The sequence below is a fragment of the Pimephales promelas genome, chromosome 15 (genome assembly GCF_988280905.1).
Source record: "Pimephales promelas chromosome 15, fPimPro1.hap1.1, whole genome shotgun sequence".
Classification (NCBI taxonomy): domain Eukaryota; kingdom Metazoa; phylum Chordata; class Actinopteri; order Cypriniformes; family Leuciscidae; genus Pimephales; species Pimephales promelas.
Genome location: NC_142783.1, coordinates 25,897,694 through 25,917,426, shown reverse-complemented (window position 1 = coordinate 25,917,426; position 19,733 = coordinate 25,897,694). Strand labels below are relative to the sequence as shown.

Genomic DNA, 19,733 nt, shown 5'->3' with positions numbered 1-19,733 from the left:
TATACTTAAATATTCCATAAAAAAAAAATCCATTTTGATTTCATGGTGACTTTAACTATGAGCCAGTTACGGTTACCGGGGCCGCGACTGTCGATCCAACCTGTATTTGCTCCCGACGGGGGAAACGGTTTACTTCATCGCCTCTGTTGTCGTGCTATATAATGTGGACGAGCAACTGCAAAGACACTACACTGGACATACTGATGATATCAAGTGGTAAGACTTACATTTTTGTTAGTATGATGTCATTGTCCGTGTCGTCATCATAGCATACGCTGATGCCACACTCTGTAAGATCATTAGACTTTTACATTCAGTACCATTTCATCACCTCAGATGAATTTTAATTAACTCCCATGTGGAAAGAACATGCTACTTCTTAAATTATTAGCCTATTCAAATATTCTGAAGCCTATTTTTTAAACCTATGCTGAATAAAGGATTTCAGAGCAATGTTGTTTAATTTTGATGTGCAATTCGACTGAACATTTATCATTAGTTGTGTCATTGAAGGTTATCATTCATTTCCAGAGTCTGTATTTTGCCTCTCACCCTATTAGTTCTGTTTGGGGCGTGAGAGTATATGATATGGGCCATTTTAAAAGCTCAATTCATACATAAACCTCCGGTATCACAAACTAGGCTGAAGCCTAATCCTAGACTACAGTGCATGTTTGAGCTGTTTGAACTGAACGCAACGTGCACTGACATATCTTAAAATTTGTCAGTACCATTGTTTTGTCTCAAGATGCACACAGGTAATGTTTTTTTTAGGGCACGTTTATAAAAGCTACTTAAATGTCCTAATTAAACTAAGCCCTAATCCTGGCTTAATTTAAGCCCTGTCTGTTAACCCAGGCCAAAATGTAATTAAATTACTTAAGCTATATTTAACATTGAAGTGTTAATATTGATGACTTTCCCTATTTGAACATCCAATTTTCCACTTAACTTTCTCTTAATAAAACTATTCAACCTCATTGAGAGGTCAGTAAGATTTAAACAAAAAAAAATATTAATTAAAGTTACATTTTATTTTAGGGTGACTTAGTTACATTCTACTTAGTCAAATAAGTACATAACAACTGAGTACTATGTACTTATTATAGAGTTACTGTTAGAGTTAGGGTTTGGTTTAGAATTATTTACTTGTAATAATGCATAATTTACTGTTCTTACTATAGTAATTACATAGTTACATGCAACTACTTCACCTTTAAATAAAGTGTTTCCGAAATTAATACTTTTATTCAGCAGGGATGCATGAATTTGATAAAAAGTTAGAGTAAAGACGTTACAAAAGATTTCTATATCCAATAAACATAGTTTTTGTATCACGCACGCATGCATTGATCATAATAATACATTTTTTCTTGAGCAGCAAATCCGCATATTAGAATGATTTCTGAAGGATCATGTGACGAAGATTCAGCTTTGTCATCATTACATTAAATTGTTCTTTTGAATTTTAATTTTTCACAATATAACTGTCTCATTGTATTTTTGATTTAAAAAAAAATCAACCTTAGTAAGAGACTTCTTTCCGACCACAAACTTTTGAATGGTAGTGTATATCAATGATGACTCTGGGACCAAACTTAAAAAACAGACAAAACACAGTAAAATATGACTGAGTACTTTCCCACTTGACCTCTAGCTGAGAGACAAGACATTAACACAGCTAAACATGGAAAACCTCATACTTTTTCATCTGTAGAGGAATTTACAGAATGTCTAAGTCAAAGGCCTTGAGCAAGAAAAGCATCAACAGAAACCAAAGACCTGTGATTAAAATGTAGAAGATCTGTTTCCTGTGTTTATGATCGGTCCTGTGAGTCATAATTGCCAAAGGCATTGTGTTGTGATGGCATTGACTCGGAGACATAAATGTGTCCTCTCACTGCTGTGTCATCGCCTCATGCCTCAACAGTCCCAGCTGTCTATATCTTTAACCTCCTTTCTCTTTCCCTACAGCCTCGCTGTCCATCCCGATAAAATCACCATAGCAACAGGACAAGTGGCTGGCACATCCTCAGATGGAAAAGTAAGATTGGTTATTCAGCTCAGATATTTTAAACCAGTGTTATTTGTAACCATTAGTAGCTTGATCTGTCATGACAAAGGTGCATGATCACAGTCTCAAAGCCACATGCTTCAGATAGAAGTTGAATTGGTCTGTCTGTGTCTGGCAGCAGTTGGCTCCTCACGTGCGAGTGTGGGACTCTGTGAGTTTGAACACGTTGCACATCCTTGGAACCGGTTTCTTTGACCGAGCTCTGGTCTGCCTCTCCTTCTCCAAGTCGGTAAGAGACAGCCACTCTATGTTACCAAATAAACTTGTCATGTGCCACAGCAAAATACAGCCTGTTTCTTTATTATGAAATATAAAGTACTTGTTGGTGTTTGTGGGTGATAATGTATTTCCTTTTCTTTAACCCCTTAACTGTCACCCCCCTTTTTGAGAATGAGGGTTAAAATGCACTATTCACACTTAAATGGTTGTAATTCAAGAATGCTTTGGAATATATACCCAAGTTTATAAGCTTTCAAATGATACCTAATTTATGATAACTACTAAAATATGTGATATAATAAAAAAGGCGATAAAAAAATTATATTATATTTTAGAGGATAATATATATATATATATATATATATATATTATAATTTTTAGAGGATAATATTATATTATTTTTTTTTATTGAAAAATACTAGATTAAATGTTTTATTTAGAACTTTTAGCATAAAAACAGAAGTTTCAATGATTAAAAGTGGGTGCCTGTCATAAGAGCTTTAGAGTGATAAAAATGTCTTTTAAAACATTCAGAATGGAGGAAGCTGGTTGTGTGTTGTGGATGACTCCAATGACCACATTCTCTCTGTGTGGGACTGGCAGAGGGAAGAAAGACTAGCTGAAGTCAAGGTGAGTGCTTCATAATAGATAGCAGTGTCTACTTTTGTGTTAGTGTACCTTGTGTGTCAACAAGGGCCGTTCACAAGTAAATTTGGTTGTTTTTGTTTAATGCACATCTTTACAACTTCTCTTTGTCTGCCCTCACAGTGCTCAAATGAGTCAGTCTTTGCTGCTGATTTCCACCCGACAGATGCTAATATAATCGTCACGTGTGGAAAGTCGCATCTTTACTTCTGGTCGTTAGAAAAAGGGTCTCTTGTGAAAAAACAGGGTCTTTTTGAGGTAATCTCCTATTAGACTTTGTGGTTAGATTCAATGAAACTTTTCCATTTTATTCAAATTTCATTTTTTGATGATTGATAGCATGATGCATCTTGCACCCAGCAGTCAAATGTTTTGATACATAAAAACTATAAAAGGACACAAATGGAAGTACTGTATATACAGTAGATTATATTATGTAGTGATGTTTTTAGCTTCATCTGGTGCATAATGGGATTTACTATAAAAAAAATCTAACATTTTACTTTAGTTAAGAAATGTATACACTGCCGTTCAAAAGTCTGGGGTTGATAAGATTTTTTTCAGGTCTCTTATATTCACCAAGGCTGCATTTATTTGATCAAAACTACAGCAAGTCACATTAAAATTATCAAAAATTATTGCAATTTAAATATTTTTAAATATATTTTAAAATGTAATTTTATTCCTGTAATGGCAAAGCTGAATATTCAGCAGTCAATAGCAGTCTTCAGTGTCACATGATCCTTCAGAAATCATTCTAATATGCTGATTTGCTGCTCAAGAAACATTTATTATTATCATCAATGCTGAAAGCTGATTTTTTGATATTTTTTGTGGAAACCGTTCTTTTTTTTTCAGGATGCTTTGATATATAAAAATGTTCTCCAGAAGAATTTATTTGAAATAGAAAAATTGACCTTTGATCAATTTAATGTGTCTTTGGCCTTGGCGAATAAAAGTATTAAATTCTTTCAAAAATGTTTTATTTGTCTCAAAAACTAGTTTCCAACATTCAAGTATAAGCCTCAATTTAGATTTAAAGGCTCTTAAGATCACGAGAAACATAAATTCAGTCAAATGTGTCCAAACATTTAACTGTGTAGTTGTAGAATATATAAAACACATGTATTATCATTATTTGTGTGTGTGTGTGTGATACATATATTGCATTTCTGCTTTAAAAATAAAGTAATATTTATGTTTCTTGCAGAAACAAGAGAAGCCCAAGTTTGTATTGTGTGTGACTTTTTCAGAAAATGGCGACGCCATCACTGGAGACTCGAGTGGAAATATACTTGTGTGGGGCAAAGGTAGAACAATACAAGGTTTCTTATTATTAGTGAGTTATTTTAGTGATTTATTTGAAGGTTTTGTATGAGCCTACTTCCATTTAAACTTTGTAAAATATCTATTTTATGAAATTCAATTATGAATGTTGTTTATACAGAATAACAGCTGTGTGTTATCTAAGGGTGAGCCTCCTGCTACCAACAAAACATTCTTTATTTAGTGATAATAAAAGAGAGAATGTGCTCATTTTTACACAAATCAAATCTGTGAACACCTTTGATTGTTATACTGATGCTGGTTTACGTCATGGTTCACAGGATCTAATCGTATTAGCTTGGCCGTTCAGGGAGCACATGAGGCAAGCATCTTTGCACTTTGCATGTTGAGAAATGGGACGCTGGTCTCAGGTGGGAAGGACCGTAAACTCATCTCATGGGATGCAAATTATCAAAAGATTCAAACAGTGGAGGTAAGGTATACTTAGATATCATTTTGATGCAGTATGCATTTATATGCTCGAATAGTAGTACCAGATTCAAGCAGGTAGCCATAATTTGCCACCAATTTTATATGTATCTTTCAGGTGCCCGAGTTATATGGCCCTATTCGAACTGTGGCTGAAGGACGGGGAGAGACAGTTCTTATTGGCACCACCAAAAACTATGTCCTACAAGGGAGTCTGGATGGAGAGTTTATACCCATCACCCAGGTATGTTTACCAGTATATGTTCAATACCGAAGAGTAAATGAATAGTTATGGATATAGAATAAAACAGAGAAAAGAAGCAAGGTTTTCCAATGTCCGATGGGGTCTTTGACGGTCTCCAGGGGGTTTGTTGAGAAGAAACTTGTATTTCATTTAATAAATAGTTATTTACTGATTTCTAAGTTCTATCTAATTATTTGCTAAAATACTTTTTAGAGAATGTGTCTATACTGGTCAATATTGGATTTATTTTGGAGATTGGGCATGTAAAGTTCTCAGACCTTTGCTGTCATCAAAAACTCACTAAAAGTTTGTCTTTACAGTAATATAATTTTAACTAAATTTAAAATATAAAACTATAATAATTTAAATATATAATATCACATATTCAATGTATAATGTATAATATTTTAATTATTTAAAATATTTTAAAGAAATCTCAAAATTAATATAATTTTTTCATACTGTGCATTATCATGTTGTGATGCCTAAATTCAGTTTTGATTTTTGATGCATTATTTTAAAAATTATTTTAAATTAAATTATTTAGACAAAATAAAAATAATTATTTAGACTAAATTATTTAGTCGACATTTGTTATATTTTGGATCCTGTTTTCCAATATATATCTCTCTATTTTTATATTTAAATGAGACCTTTAAATATTTAAAAATATAATACATTGAAATTATTAAATTATTAAATATATAATTGTATAATTTAATAACAATGTTAAATGTAATCTTTAGCAAATCTCAAAATGAATATCAATTTTCATGCTGTACATTATAATATCTGTAATATGCCTGCATTCACATTCAGCATTTAAAACGATCTACTTTAGTTTTTGATGTTTTATTGTAAAACGGTTTAGGCATATACCACTTCTGTATTCAGTCTGTATTTTGGCCTTAATATAAAATAGCATGAAATAATTATTGGCCTATCAGAATCAGACAGAATATTAATATTGGTGCATCACTACCAGTACTAATTTTAGTTAATGAGTTTGACTACAGCTTTATTCCCTTATGTGAATCTTTTTGAAAATGAATCTTTTCAGTGTAAAAGACTATCTCGGTTTGGTGAATCTAAAACAGAAGAGGGTTGATGTTTGAAACTTTCTTTGAAATTCAAACCAAATGTTTGCATCTGTTTTATTGTAAGGGCCACACAGATGAGCTATGGGGCCTGACTGTACACCCCCTGAAGCATCAGTTCCTCACCTGTGGCTATGACAAGCATGTCTGCCTGTGGGATTCTGCCTCCCATCAACCCATCTGGTCCAAAACATTGGAGGTGAGCAACCTTCACTTACATTACTCTGTAGAGTCATCTCACAGATTGCACATCAGTCTCTTGTTGTTGAAAACCTTGTCACTACTGCGACTATAATGAAAGAGCTCTGGTGTTCCTCAGGCTGAGATGTAACCGCATTTGCGGTTGTTTGACAGGATGTTTGATTGAGCATGTATGTGTGTTTCCCTCATGGACAGGACGCCGCTCAATCGGCCGGCTTCCACCCTTCAGGGGCAACGGTTGCTATAGGAACACAGATGGGCAGGTGAGGCGAGCCATTTCTTTTCATCAATGGGGTCCCTGACACATCATTACAATTTAGGAAAGTGGTCTAATAGAGTGTTACATGAAAGACCCAAACACTTATTATTATGCTAATGCCACACAGGAACACAATACCATCCCAGCGGCATTCTTCAGCCGTCTTTGATTCCTTTTTTTTCCCTAATAAAGGCTTTTGATGAAGACCTCATTTCAGAGTCTAACCTTTTATTATGTTTTAGGTTCTTTAGACCTGCGTGTTTAATATTGATCTTTTACTCATCAATCTGCGCAGGTGGCTTGTTCTCGACACTGAATCGAAGGATCTCGTCACGGTGCACACGGATGGGAACGAACAGCTTTCGGTTATGCGCTTTTCTCCAGGTTAGAGTTAATTCTCTTTGCAGCTTTTTCACTCTTGGCTGGGAAAACATTAGGAAGTTAGCCAGTAACTAGTGCTCATTAAAGTCTCTGCAATTGATTCGGTTATTCCTTCCAGATGGTAATTTCCTTGCAGTCGGGTCACATGACAACTACATCTACATTTATGCTGTGGCAGAAAATGGCAAGAAATACAGTAGAGTTGGAAAGTGCTCAGTAAGTATGTTTATGCAAAATATGAGTGGAATAGATTATTATAGACCATAGATTAGATCATATTACAGTGTTAGTATTAGTTCTATAATATTATAGTATTTATTATTTTGAATTAGCTTTTATTTTTATATTTTCAGTTACATTTTCATTTGGTTGTTTTTGCCCTTTTTTATGTTTCTATTTAAACATAAAAATAGAATTTAATTTTAATTTATAATTTAATTTTATTTAAGTTTTAGTTTAAATAATTTTAGTACTTCAGCTAAAATTTACTTTTATTTCATTTAATTTCAATTTTTCATTGTTTTTCCCAAAATGTTTTTCTAATATTAACATTTTATTCCAGCTTCATTTTATAATGAAAAGTTTTAACTTAGTTTTTAACAAAAACACTGCCACATTATTATTATTATTATTATTTTGTATGCACACGAACACAAATTGGTCTCCTCAAATTCAGGTTGTTTTTAATGTTTGTACCCACTCCACTGTCTGTTATTGCTCACAGGGTCATTCTAGTTTCATCACCCATCTGGATTGGTCTGTGGATTCTCAGTACTTGGTATCCAACTCAGGAGACTATGAGATCCTTTACTGTAAGTATTTTTACTTTGAGGACTGAAACTTTATTTCTACTTCAGAGGGTTTTGTTTTTTTTGCATCTTTTCTAGATGTTAGTGATTACAAATATTAGCCATTCTGCATAGTTGCATAGTTGTCTTTCAAGACAAAGAAAAACACTTATTTTCCATATTTTGCTGCTGTTGTTTCTTTGACTGCTCACTCCGTGACCCACCAGTTGAAAAACACTGTCTTAAGTCATCTTGAGGGCCCCTGGTGGACCTCGGCCTCCTGGTTGTTAAATCCATCCATTTATACTATAAATTCATTGTTGTCTTCCAGGGATTCCCTCTGTGTGCAAGCAAGTTGTGAGTGTAGAGACCACCCGGGATATCGAATGGGCTACTTTCACCTGTACTCTGGGCTTCCATGTTTTTGGTAAGGTTTGTGTTTTATGTCATGCATGGCAGTGTGAAATAATAAATAAATAAAAAATATTAAATTTCTTTAAAACAGTTAAATTTGAAGTGATAGTATAGCTGAACATATCACAGCCATCCTCATATGCCCATAACTGCACAAAAGAGTTATTTTTGTAGCTTTTTCTTTTATAAATGTTAGGATACAGCCATGAATCTATAAGAAAAAGACATGTATATTCTGTTTGTTTTAGGACTGTGGCCGGATGGCTCAGATGGGACTGACATCAATGCTGTGTGCAGTTCATATGCAAAGAGACTGCTCGTCACCGGAGACGACTTTGGCAAAGTTCACCTTTTCTCATTCCCCTGCTCTCAGTCCCGGGTAAGAAACAGCACTAAATCTCGGGTCGTAGCTGGGGTATCCGGGGGTGGGGGGTCTCCCTCGCAGGGCCCCCTAGAATCATCACCACCTTTTGCCCTGTTAGCAGCAGCCCTGGGTAGATATATTATTCATTTTAGCAGCATGTGATGTTTATATGTGGTCTTATTTCTCCCTATCTACCTCTGCAGGCTCCTAGTCACATCTACAGTGGACACAGCAGCCACGTCACCAACGTTAACTTCTTGTTTGACGACAGCCACTTAGTCTCTACAGGAGGGAAGGACATGAGCGTAATGCAGTGGCGGGTGGTGTAAAACTCCCACTGTCACACTGAACTTTCTTTTTTCTGGGATCAAGTGGCTTGGGAAAGCATAAGTGGGTCCATCGACTACAGACTGAAGTGGAGTCTCAAATTTATTTGCCTTTAATTGTTATCTCAGGACACCAATATTTGAAATGACTCTGTTTTGACTGTCTCGCGCACTCCCTTGGCTATGAAAGAGATGTCTTTGAGTAAAAAAACTAAAGAATCTGCTTTATAGGTCAAAGTTAAATGTGATGCCAAAGCACATGGAGGAATATATTGGGAATTAATGAATAGTCCAGTCCAGTATATAAGACCAATATTTGTGATCAAAGCACTAACACTGTAACATGGTAAGTTACTTCAGAGGTATCATTTAGAGTCTTAAAAATACCATCAATTATACTCTATCAGACTCTTTTGATAAATTGCACGTAACCATAATTTTGTACTAAAAAAAAAATCTGCCTCCATAATCACACATTTTTAACCTTTGCTGCCACTGTCTGGTATGTTGAGGTACTGCAACCACTTTCCCACGGTTGATTTCATTTCATTCTATCTGCTTTGTGTTTAAATATTTATGGTGTTCTATGAATTTAAGTTTACAGAAACTTAATCAGCCATCAAAATCTTCTCAAGGAAAAAAAGCATGAGTTTGGGAAACATAGTGACTGTACTGCAGAGTCAAAATGATTAAAGCCTTCAATGACTTTCACTTGTTAAATCACTCCCACAGCCATCAATCTCTGATTATGTTTAATCCTCTGTCTGACATCAATCTGTTTTGTGCATCAACTAGCTTAACTGATCGTCATAATGTAGTGCCCATTTACATTAGAGTTAAGCTCCATTTTCATAACCTCCGCTTGAGAAAACAAGAACAGTTACAGTCAAATGATTGTAGTATTATTAATAAAACTAAGCATGCACAAGCTTGTTTGTAACTCTCTAACCTATTTTTGTCCATATTAATTGTCAGATATATGAAAATAGTGGGGGAGAATGTTAGTTCTTATTTGAAATATGAGAAAGCTTCTTTTTGACCAAATAGGCGTGTTGGAGTGAAGGAGAATGGACGATTTTGCTACATTTTAAATGTACAACCACATGACAATATCCTTCTATATGAATGTTTAGTTATACAGGAAACATAGGAAAAATCTGTCGTTTCTCCTTGAATAAAAGCATCCACCCAAGTAGAACCAGAGGGTCAAATAAAACACATAGTGGTGTTAAAACCTTTGCACTGTAAACGGTGAAGCCCTGACCTGCAGCACACGCATTCATAAACATAATTTATCACCATCAACATAAGTAATTGGTTTATGCCTGTTTATACAACAAAACCAAATGGGCATGAATAACAGGAAGGATGGAAGAGAATGAATAAAAGTTACCCAATGAGGCAGGGCTCAGAGGAAGTTGCAGTGCGGCATGTTGGCCACGAGTGGTCGCTATTCTGCGTGTTTGTTTTTACACTATCCCGATAAGCCTCTTTCTCATTGTCATAACACGGAGGAGGAAAATGGCAACTCCTGTGCGCGTTTGCAGTCCGCAATTCAGATCGATGTTGTAGGCGCGACCATGAGCTAAACATGGGATATGTTTTATTCAGCTGTGGTGACATAAAGCGAGATGCTGTAGATCTTTCGAGACATCTGCATTGTTTCTGATCCGAGGACCGGCTGTGCATCGCTGGATGAGCATTGAACATTCAAGCTGACCATTGTTTTATGGAATAGTACACGTGTTGTGTAAATACTCACCAAAATACATATTTATGCGCTGATATCTTTATACCGAGCGGCTCGCCTCGGTGGCTTTTAAGTTTTTTCCCCCTTCAGCTTTTTAAAACAATTTATTACATCCATATTCGTGCGGATATCATCAGAAAATGAGGTAAGCTGCCCAATGTGTTGACACAGCGGGCATATATTCATTTATACATTAAAATGCATTGGTGTATACAAATAAATGTATTGCAAATGATATTTTTTGTATTATAGCAGTTGACACTGAATCACTAGCCTATGGGTGTGTTTCAAATCTTGTGAGTTCCCTACCTTGACAGTAATTTGGTGGTTGGCCTAGTGGGGGTTTTGATTCATCCCAGTGACTTGAATCTATTGAATCCGTTCACTAATAATATTTTTCACGTATTCGTTCAGTGTCAGTGACTCTTTATGGAAGTTTCACCAGTAGGTGGTGACAAGCAAAAGCCGTGTGATTTGAATCATGAATCATTCACTCAACTGGTTCCTCTGAACGCTGAATTGTCTATCGAAATAAAGTGTGTTTAAAATCCCATTCACATCAAGAACTATATATATATATATATATATATATATATATATATACTTTTTTCCGACCACACGTTAACATGTTCATTATAACTGTATGCTGCAAGCTCTTTAAAGTATGTGGATTTTGATTGGTTGTCAATATATTAATTATTAAGTCCCATTTTTACCAAGAACGATAAAGATATCTAGAGTTATTTATTTGTTGGTTTAGACCTAACATAGACGTTCAAGTTGTTATTTTGTCCTTTAAAATACTATTGCATTTAAAAAGAGCAGACTAATTAATTTGAATAATTGTATTTTAAAAACTAGTAGTAGTAAGATTAGCATATGCGGTTTCGAATGGACCAAGCGACTCTATTCCTTCTGAAAGCATTTGATATGAATCAGTTCAAGGAGCGACTCGGTAACTTAATCGAATCATTGATTCGTTCACAAAATCAAACACCACTAGCGATCAATAGGACACGCCCAGATGTCGATCCACAGAAATGCTTTGAGCTTTTACTCTCTATATATGAGTAGCCTAGTCAGCTCACAGGATTTGGAACACAGCCACTGAAAGCTCGAACTGAGGCCGTTTATGAGTGAGCAGATCCTTCACCTGTTTTCTGTTCTGCTGACATCAGCGGATAGTGACAGTGTTTGGGGTTTGTAACGCTTAAGTGTATCGAGATGCAGAGTAGGCTATTGATGCAGATGGACGTGATGATTGTAATTGAACTGTCAGTAATTATGACCACACAGACAGTAGCCTACCTATTTGTCTTTCATTCATAAAGCGAATGGAGCAGTAACGTTACGGGCGTGCAGTGGATATTCACTGTTCAGATTCAATCTGGAAATGACGATTCTTGTGTTCATGCTTAGTTGTGTTTTGGAAAAAATGCATCTGTAATCAAATCACAACAGTGAGCACGGTATTTATCACTTCGCAATTATAATTCTAAAAATGAATTAAATACTTTTAGTTTTTAATTTAGTTATTAAAGAAATTTCATTATTTTTTAAATAAAAATGTGTATTCTACAGTTGATTTTAGTCCCTTAGTAAGCTATTGTGATATCACTATCTTGTAAATGTAGGCCAGTAAACATTTTGAGCTACATGTAAATACATAAAGAGTATCATATTACACTTTATTTTACAGTACATGTACTTACTAGAGTACTGCTAATGTAAGGTAAGTAGCTATGGTTTAGGGGCAGACTCAGGGTTAGTAGGCCAAGTTAGAGTAATTGCTATAATAAGAACATATGTACATGCGGAACAGGAATTTAAAATAAAGTGCGAATGATGAAATCCTACAAAAGTTTGTAATTATCTTCATACTGTATAAGTGCATTTATTTCAACCTCATTTTAGTCTTCTGCATATGTCCGCTTTTCTTTTTCTTTCTTCTCTCTCCGTCTGGACTAGAAGGAAGTCTTAAATTGTGCTGGACCGAGTTGCGTTCTTGCCAACAGGAAACTGAGGAACTGGTTCAGTGGAATGATTTATTCAACCCTTGACTCTCTGAGCAAAAGTCTTTACTTCACAATATAGGCTATTTTTAGCACTAGTGCTCCATCATGAGGAAGTTAGGGCATTCACTTCACAGTCTTGATTCAATTCAGGAATGCAAGAAAGTGCTGAGCGTGTTTGTAAAGGAAAGCTACTAAGAGTACACGCCTAGAGAAATACAGCGCATACAAGCATACAAAGTCCCTAGTAATTTGTGCATGTAACAATCCCCCCCAAAAAAATCCTGTGGTGTGGGGGAGGGGGTCGTGATTTGTCGGCAGGAAGTAACGAGTGTATGAAATGAGCTCTGGCTACGAGATCTGTTGATGAGGTGAATTGTACAGACACATGGATTGTTCGTTTTTGTGTACGAGTTCAGTAGTATGTAGAAGATCCTGTTTTCGGTTAAACATTGGAATGATACAAATGCCGACAAAATTTTTTTTTGTTATTTTGACTTGATGAGCTTAAGCAAATGTTTCCTGGTAGTGTTTCCTTTTGCATAATTTATCTGAGACCTTAAAGACGTATCAGATCCAGCTGTCATGATTCATTCTGTTATTTTCCAAGAACCGGAACTCATCTTCCAGCACAAACAATTTTTACTATGTGTGGCACTATATTTTATATAGTGCAGTTCTTAAGTTTAATTATCAGGTTTTGAAATAGTGGTTACTACAAATATATATGTATATATATATATATATATACAGTATATACAGTATATATATATTTGTCCATGGCACCCAATGAGTACAAGCATGGCCTCTAGAGGGGAAGTACAATCAGTCCCTCGCTCCTTGTGGGGGTTTTGTTATGTTGCAACCATTGTTGTCAGATTCTCTAACAAATTTAATATAATGCACATGAAAAAAAAAAAAAAAAGAAGATATTATGGTCATGATACATGATTTAAGAATTTGTTCCCAGTTCTCTCAGCTTATTGCTTAGTTCCCTCTTTTTAGTTGAATCATTGCCACAATTTGAACACCATGGAACAAATTATTACAACGTTGCCTAAAACTAGGAAAAGTATTAATCAAATTTTGCCACTGTTTAACAAAAATGAAGGAACGAGTTTATAAAACATGACCACAAATGAATATGTCATAGAAACGAATTCTTCATTCATAACTATAATACATATTGTACACAGATGTATTGGTCAAATAGACTCTAATTATTCTAATGAATGATTCACTGAATCTGCCGAAGTAGTTCTGACTCAATTTGACTCATTAATGAACCGTATGTCACCATAACTTTTATTCATGTCATGATTCAATCAAAATGATCCAAGAACTGCCACTGTATATGTACTATTTATATGCACTTAATTTGTACCACATTAAGAAATTAACTGAACTAACTGGGTGTTTAACATATGAATAACATATAGCAAAGCATGTCATTCCTAACACATTCAGAAAGACTTTTGTACTTGTCAAGATAAATATCTTTTCTTCCAATGAATACCAGCAGCCTTCTCGTTTCTTCTAAAGTGTAAATGTGTGTGTCTCAAGGATCATGTGGCATTTTCTCAGTTGTATTTCCGTTGTGGAAAGAGACTTCTTTAAGGCACAGGCTGTGTTCCAATCCTTTGAGTGGATAAGAATGGATGTGAGGCGAGCAGGACAAGGTGACTGGTCCATATCTGTCACATGTCTCTCTCTCTCTCTCTCTCTCTCTTGTTCACTCGTTTTTTCCTCCTACCCTCCCTCACCTCCTTTTTCTTTCACACACTCCCTGTTTTTGCATTATTGAATCTTAGAAATGAGTGCTCTTCATGTTTTACCTAGCTGAGAGGATGAGGGATGAAATAGGCACAGACTTTTCTCTCTCTGATCCCCCCTCCTTTTCCCTGTTTTGGTTTTATTTCACCCAGCTGTAAGGAATTTTCTTTCTCCTTGGTTTCTTCAGAGCTTCATCATCCCAATATGTATTCATTTGATGACTACGGGTAAGAATCTTTCCTCAGTGGTTTTTGTTATTACCCTGTTTTTTTCAAGTTCTGAGGATTACCGGACGTTTCGCTTAAAAATGTGTTGACTTCATTATGTTTTCAAATGGTTCAAGTGACTTTTAGTGTGTTAACTTAGTGATTTTTTTCCCCCACCAGCTGTTCCCTCTGTGGAACGAGCCAATTAATCTACAAAAACAAGCTTGGGTTCAATAGCTACAGTGCAGGACTCCCAAACCCACTCCGTGTTTTACTGTTGAGTCATTTAGCATTTTGGAAAACCATGGGTTTAAATAAGAAACCAGGACACTGGATTGGAATTTTCAGTCTGTATTTTATCGTGAGTTTTGTCTTGCAACGTTTTAGTACTAGATGATCTTTTTACAGTGTACAGTACACCTTTTTTGTAATAAATATGAATGTTGTTAATGTGCATGTGGAAAAAAATGTTCTTTGAAATGTGAGACTTGAGATTTATTTTATTTTATTTTGGCTTAATGGAGATGTAAAACTGTAAAAGCACTGAGTTAAGCATTTGGTTTACAGGAAATAAAAATGTGATGTCCCAAAACTGGGAAAAACTCCAGACAGAGAAGCCGCGTGCTATGTAGGGACAACAGTGTGGTTGAGCCTGATTTTGGGATCTCTTGCATTTGATCCAAAGCAGAGCCAGACTTGTCAAGCAACTCTTACATTAAAGCTCTTTATTTTGTTTCAAATATGAGACACCAGGTTAGAATGTACCGACCGTGACGAGACAATCTTTTAGTTAAACTCATGGTATTACAGGACGTACACATGGTAACCTATTAATAACCAGTGAAGGCAAAACAATCCTTGAAGATTTGTTGAAACTAGACTGACTACACAGCTCCTTCCTCTTTCCTTCTGTCTGCCGCTGACTGTTTTCTTTTTATATTTGTCTTCTAAAAAACAGTGTAACCTAATACAAGCCTATTTTCACTTCTGATTGCTAGAATGAATTGCCTTTAAGGATAAGGATTAGTTAGTGTCCAGCACCTGGTATAGGCTATGACCAGAAGGTGGGGGAAGGGTGCGGGCCGTTTGTCCACTTTTCTCATCACCAAGGAAACTGCTTCCTAACTCAATATCAAGGTCTGATGTCTAGGTTTATACTAGTCAATTGCATGTGTTTCTCTAATACATAAGATGGTTCACTGCTCATAGAAGTTGTTTTGACAGTTAAATCTGTATTTACTGCCTTTTAAGGGCCTATTTACACTCGCCACTTAAAGCGATTTCAGAATCTGACGCCGAACTTTGAATTTCATTTGCGTCAGTTTATCTCTGGTGGGCCATATCTGTGGCGATGCGTGTTGCAGAAGCGTTGTCATATCAGTCTAACAGGAGCCGGTATAACACACTCACACATTTATTTAATTTTTTTGTTCATTTTGCATGTAGTAACAACCAGATACTTTTACAATTGGCCAGTTTCATCTGGAACACATCTGAAAAATGAAGCCCACCCGGAAGTACGAAAAACTGCAATACATCGAAAATCCGCTAGAGGGACGTCCCAAAAGGGAGCAAATATCCATAGATCCCATGTTAAAATGTCAGTTTTCACAGCATAAATTCATTCATATTTTTACAGGTTGGTCCCATGGACTGTTATTTATAGGCTCCGAGTGCCTGACAACTGTGAGGGTGGTGAATTTTTTTCTAACTTGTTAGTTTAGATCATGTTTGTAAAATGTACGATAAATAAGGGCGTGGTTAACTTTGATTGACAGCTGATAACGGGCTCCGTCGAGTGGTATTCCAGAAATTTGACATCTCGGCCATGATCTGACACAAAACATCTTATAACACCTGTATCCTTCTGAACATTTGTATTGAAATATCGTACATCAAATGGGTTGCTCTACTATAAACTGCACTAAATCGAAACTAGGACTTTTACTTTTTTTTTTCCCCGTAAGTGACATTCCACTACTATTTCACATAGTTAGCACTATTTAGCATCAATGTTTGTGGGCAGTGGCACTGCAACAGTTAGCATTAATTCGCCTCAGATACGTTAGCGTCGGAGGGAGGGACACGTGGGGTTTTAGGGGGCTGTGGATGGATGGACTTCTGATTGGTCAATAATACTGTATTCCTGTCTTGCTAAAATCCATAATCTAGTGTATATAATATGACACAAAACATCTGTTTGTTTCCCAAATTACTGCACAACACCTATAGCAGATTTTATTTTAGTTTTTTTTGCAGTGCTCTCTTATATCTCTTAACTAATAAATAGTTATATTTAATACTAAAAGTCTAAATAAATACCACCAGTACATAATCACAACTATGAAAAAAAATGTACTTAAATTTGTGAAGATTAAAGTGATTTGCATAAAATAAACTCTTAAAGCATAATTGATAGAGTGTAAAATAAGGTGTGTATATCTGTTTTATGTTCCTTAAATTTTAGATATAAAAGATAGAAATCCACCAGAGTTCTGGTGTGTTGTCTTTCCATTATGGCCTAATTTTTCTTCTGGGTTAATACAAAATAGCACTTTCCCCTACATCATATATCTATATATATTTCCATATTTCAAATAGCCTTAACATGCTGGAATTAATGCTGGCCAGCCTTAGGTAGTCAAACTTTAAGATCAATGTAAAATGGGAGCACTTTTGTCATGATTTGAAATGGACAACATGTTTCCAGTGCTGCACCCTCTGATTTGTCAGTTCTGTCACAAAGAAATGACAATGAAATGTGATGAAATGCTGACCTATGCATGCTGGTTATCCTCTGGTTTCACTTTAAATGTCAGTGATAGTCTGGCTGACTCTCCATGTCACAGAGCTTTCTAGTAAGTCATAAATGTGCTGTAAAGCTGTCCTGCCTCTGTTCATTCATTTGTTGTGCGTGAACTTCCTGAGTAGAACATTTTCAAAAAGAGTATCATCACTTAAGCTCAAATTTGAATGTATAAACATACATCTTGTTCACTAAGCAGTTGCTATCTGTTCTGATAGCACTCTGCCAGGCATATTGTAAAAATGCAATAGGTCTGTGCAAAACATATTTTCAAAATGAAATCATACAGTCATACATTTTTTTTTTTTGTGAAACTCTAAAACAAATTAGTTTTCAGTTAGGCAAAGATACCAATGTTACATTTCCTGAGGTAAATGTAACATTGGGTGACATTGTCTACAAGCTTTCTTTGTTAGTGTTTCTGAAACACTATACGGAATAACAGGAGACATGATCATTTAAGTAAGTCGTAATGTATGTGTCTTTCAAATTTTTTCCTATGTTCATTCATGTTAATTTGTTGTAAAGAGGAAGAGATGATCAGTACACATGATTTATAGCGATCTGTCATGCCACATTAAATAGCGCCAAAATAACATTTATTGTTTGAATTTTGTCATATAATTGGCAGAATCATAATTGTTTGATATCATAAGTAACAGAGCACAAAGTTTATTGTGATTCCTGGATGGTGAAAAAACTACTGTCAACCAAGCCCTAGCTTTGTCGCAGCTAACATGTTAACTTGTCAACATGGTAAAATAGACACTGATACAGTCAAGATGTGTCACTGGAGAAGCATTTCGTTCTTTTCGAGATTGACAGCCTTAGTGATTATTAAAAAAAGGCTCTTCTCCCGCTTTCTGTTTTTTACCCATTCACCATATGAATAAAACGTTTAGTTGTTCATGCTGCTAAGTGCACTTCAAAGTCTCTGGATTGACAACTGTATTTAAATGCGTGACTGAATCGGAAACTGTGATGGTTGACAGTGATAAACGGACAATACAAAATGGGATATCTTTTGAAATGCTAAATTCAACAGTTTCACTTGCTACCAGGGGCATAGAACAAGGGCGTAGGGATGCTAGGGACGTGTCCCTGCCAATATCCTGTGACAATGATATATCCCTAGCAATAATTTCGATCAAAACTTAAAATATATTTATATGTCCCCGTCCCCACCAATTTCAAAGTCAAACCTACGCCACTGCTTGGTACAAAGTTTTTGGTATTGTGACAACCCTACCACTATTAGAGAATCAAAGTACTGTGTAATGTGCTGGCAGCAGTAGCACTGTCCCCAGTCTCGTTTTCAATTCCTCTGTCACAGCTGGATGGGGGGTTGGGCGTCATGAGGTAATCCCCCTCAGGGTTAGACAAAACAACACACATCCACTGTCAGGCCGTCCCCTTACTGGGGAAAATTTGATCCTGTGTCACCCTGCCTAGATATGGGACCCTACTGTTGACCACTGTTGTTGACCCTGCTCTCTTTTACTTTCTGTTCACTTTGTCACATCATCTGAGATCATACAACCTTACGGATTGTCATTTGGCTGTTTTTTTTGAGGATATGGGATTATGACGTTTGAAAATGCTTATTTAATCTTGGAACGGCTCCCTAGTTGATTTAAAGCTGGTTTGGTTTGAAGTACGCATCTGTTGTGCTGTACTACAGGTTTATTTTTTACGTATGCGTTTGAGAGCTTTGGTTAAGGGTTCACATCAACTGTTGGGCAGTAAAGATCTTTTTTGTGTATGTATTTGAGGGATGGATGCTCATTCTGTCCAGTTCTGCCTACCACAGAGCCACAGTGACTCTGCTCTTCATATGAATGGCTGCAATATAAGGTCAGTGTGATTTCCTGTTCACATCAGCAACCTAATATGAGGTTTTAAAACATTTTAAAATGTTTGCAGAACATGTCTGATCACATATCTTTTGGCACAAGGAAATAGAAAGGAGCATTTGGATAATGATTGTTTTTGTTTGATCCTAGCATGAATGTGTTTAGATCCTGGAGTGCCTTAGATCAAGTGGCAAGCCAATACAGTATATCAGTTAGGGCTGCAACTAACAATTATTTTGATAATCGATTAATTTTTTTGATTAATCGGACAAATTAGCAATATTGTACACAACTTTGTACACAAATAAGTCCTTATGATCAAGCATTAAATAAATATAATATAAGCTAATATAATATTAAAATATACAAGTGGACTAATAATTTGATAAATAATTGAAGAGTTTGGTTCCAAAACGCTATAAATCCATTTTGATGAATTTGAGTAAAACTGTGTTTTCTTTAGCAAGAAAATGGGAAGATGAAAACCACTATTTTCGGTTTCAAATTTTCACATAGCATTTGTAGGTTATAATAACAATAAAAAATGAAATCCAGGTTTTGATTTC

General features: G+C 35.7%; 2 protein-coding genes across 15 annotated transcripts in view; both read left to right on the top strand.

Annotated features, from left to right (window-relative positions):
- eml1 (EMAP like 1) overlaps window positions 1–9,695 on the top strand; it is a 50,063-nt gene extending 40,368 nt beyond the window's left edge. For 7 of the 8 annotated variants that reach the window (XM_039668783.2, XM_039668774.2, XM_089120420.1 and 4 more), the window contains 16 exons: window positions 67–216; window positions 1,975–2,044; window positions 2,193–2,303; window positions 2,828–2,923; window positions 3,062–3,196; window positions 4,149–4,248; window positions 4,546–4,697; window positions 4,812–4,937; window positions 6,102–6,233; window positions 6,431–6,498; window positions 6,790–6,878; window positions 6,994–7,091; window positions 7,600–7,687; window positions 7,995–8,090; window positions 8,326–8,456; window positions 8,645–9,695. In XM_039668783.2, the coding sequence (XP_039524717.2) occupies window positions 67–216; window positions 1,975–2,044; window positions 2,193–2,303; window positions 2,828–2,923; window positions 3,062–3,196; window positions 4,149–4,248; window positions 4,546–4,697; window positions 4,812–4,937; window positions 6,102–6,233; window positions 6,431–6,498; window positions 6,790–6,878; window positions 6,994–7,091; window positions 7,600–7,687; window positions 7,995–8,090; window positions 8,326–8,456; window positions 8,645–8,770 (1,768 nt within the window). In that variant the 3' untranslated portion in view covers window positions 8,771–9,695. The remainder of the gene's footprint in view (window positions 1–66; window positions 217–1,974; window positions 2,045–2,192; window positions 2,304–2,827; window positions 2,924–3,061; window positions 3,197–4,148; window positions 4,249–4,545; window positions 4,698–4,811; window positions 4,938–6,101; window positions 6,234–6,430; window positions 6,499–6,789; window positions 6,879–6,993; window positions 7,092–7,599; window positions 7,688–7,994; window positions 8,091–8,325; window positions 8,457–8,644) is intronic. The other variant, XM_089120419.1, reaches the window with a different exon arrangement.
- A 545-nt stretch (window positions 9,696–10,240) lies between these two features.
- Window positions 10,241–19,733, top strand: part of evla (Enah/Vasp-like a) — a 32,789-nt gene continuing 23,296 nt past the window's right edge. For 2 of the 7 annotated variants that reach the window (XM_039668869.2, XM_039668836.2), the window contains exon 1: window positions 10,241–10,662. In XM_039668869.2, coding sequence (XP_039524803.1) covers window positions 10,658–10,662 — 5 coding nt within the window. In that variant the 5' untranslated portion in view covers window positions 10,241–10,657. Of the gene's footprint in view, window positions 10,663–14,287; window positions 14,530–14,764; window positions 14,870–19,086; window positions 19,169–19,733 lie in introns of those variants that run through there. The other 5 variants (XM_089120424.1, XM_039668828.2, XM_039668859.2 and 2 more) reach the window with 5 other exon arrangements.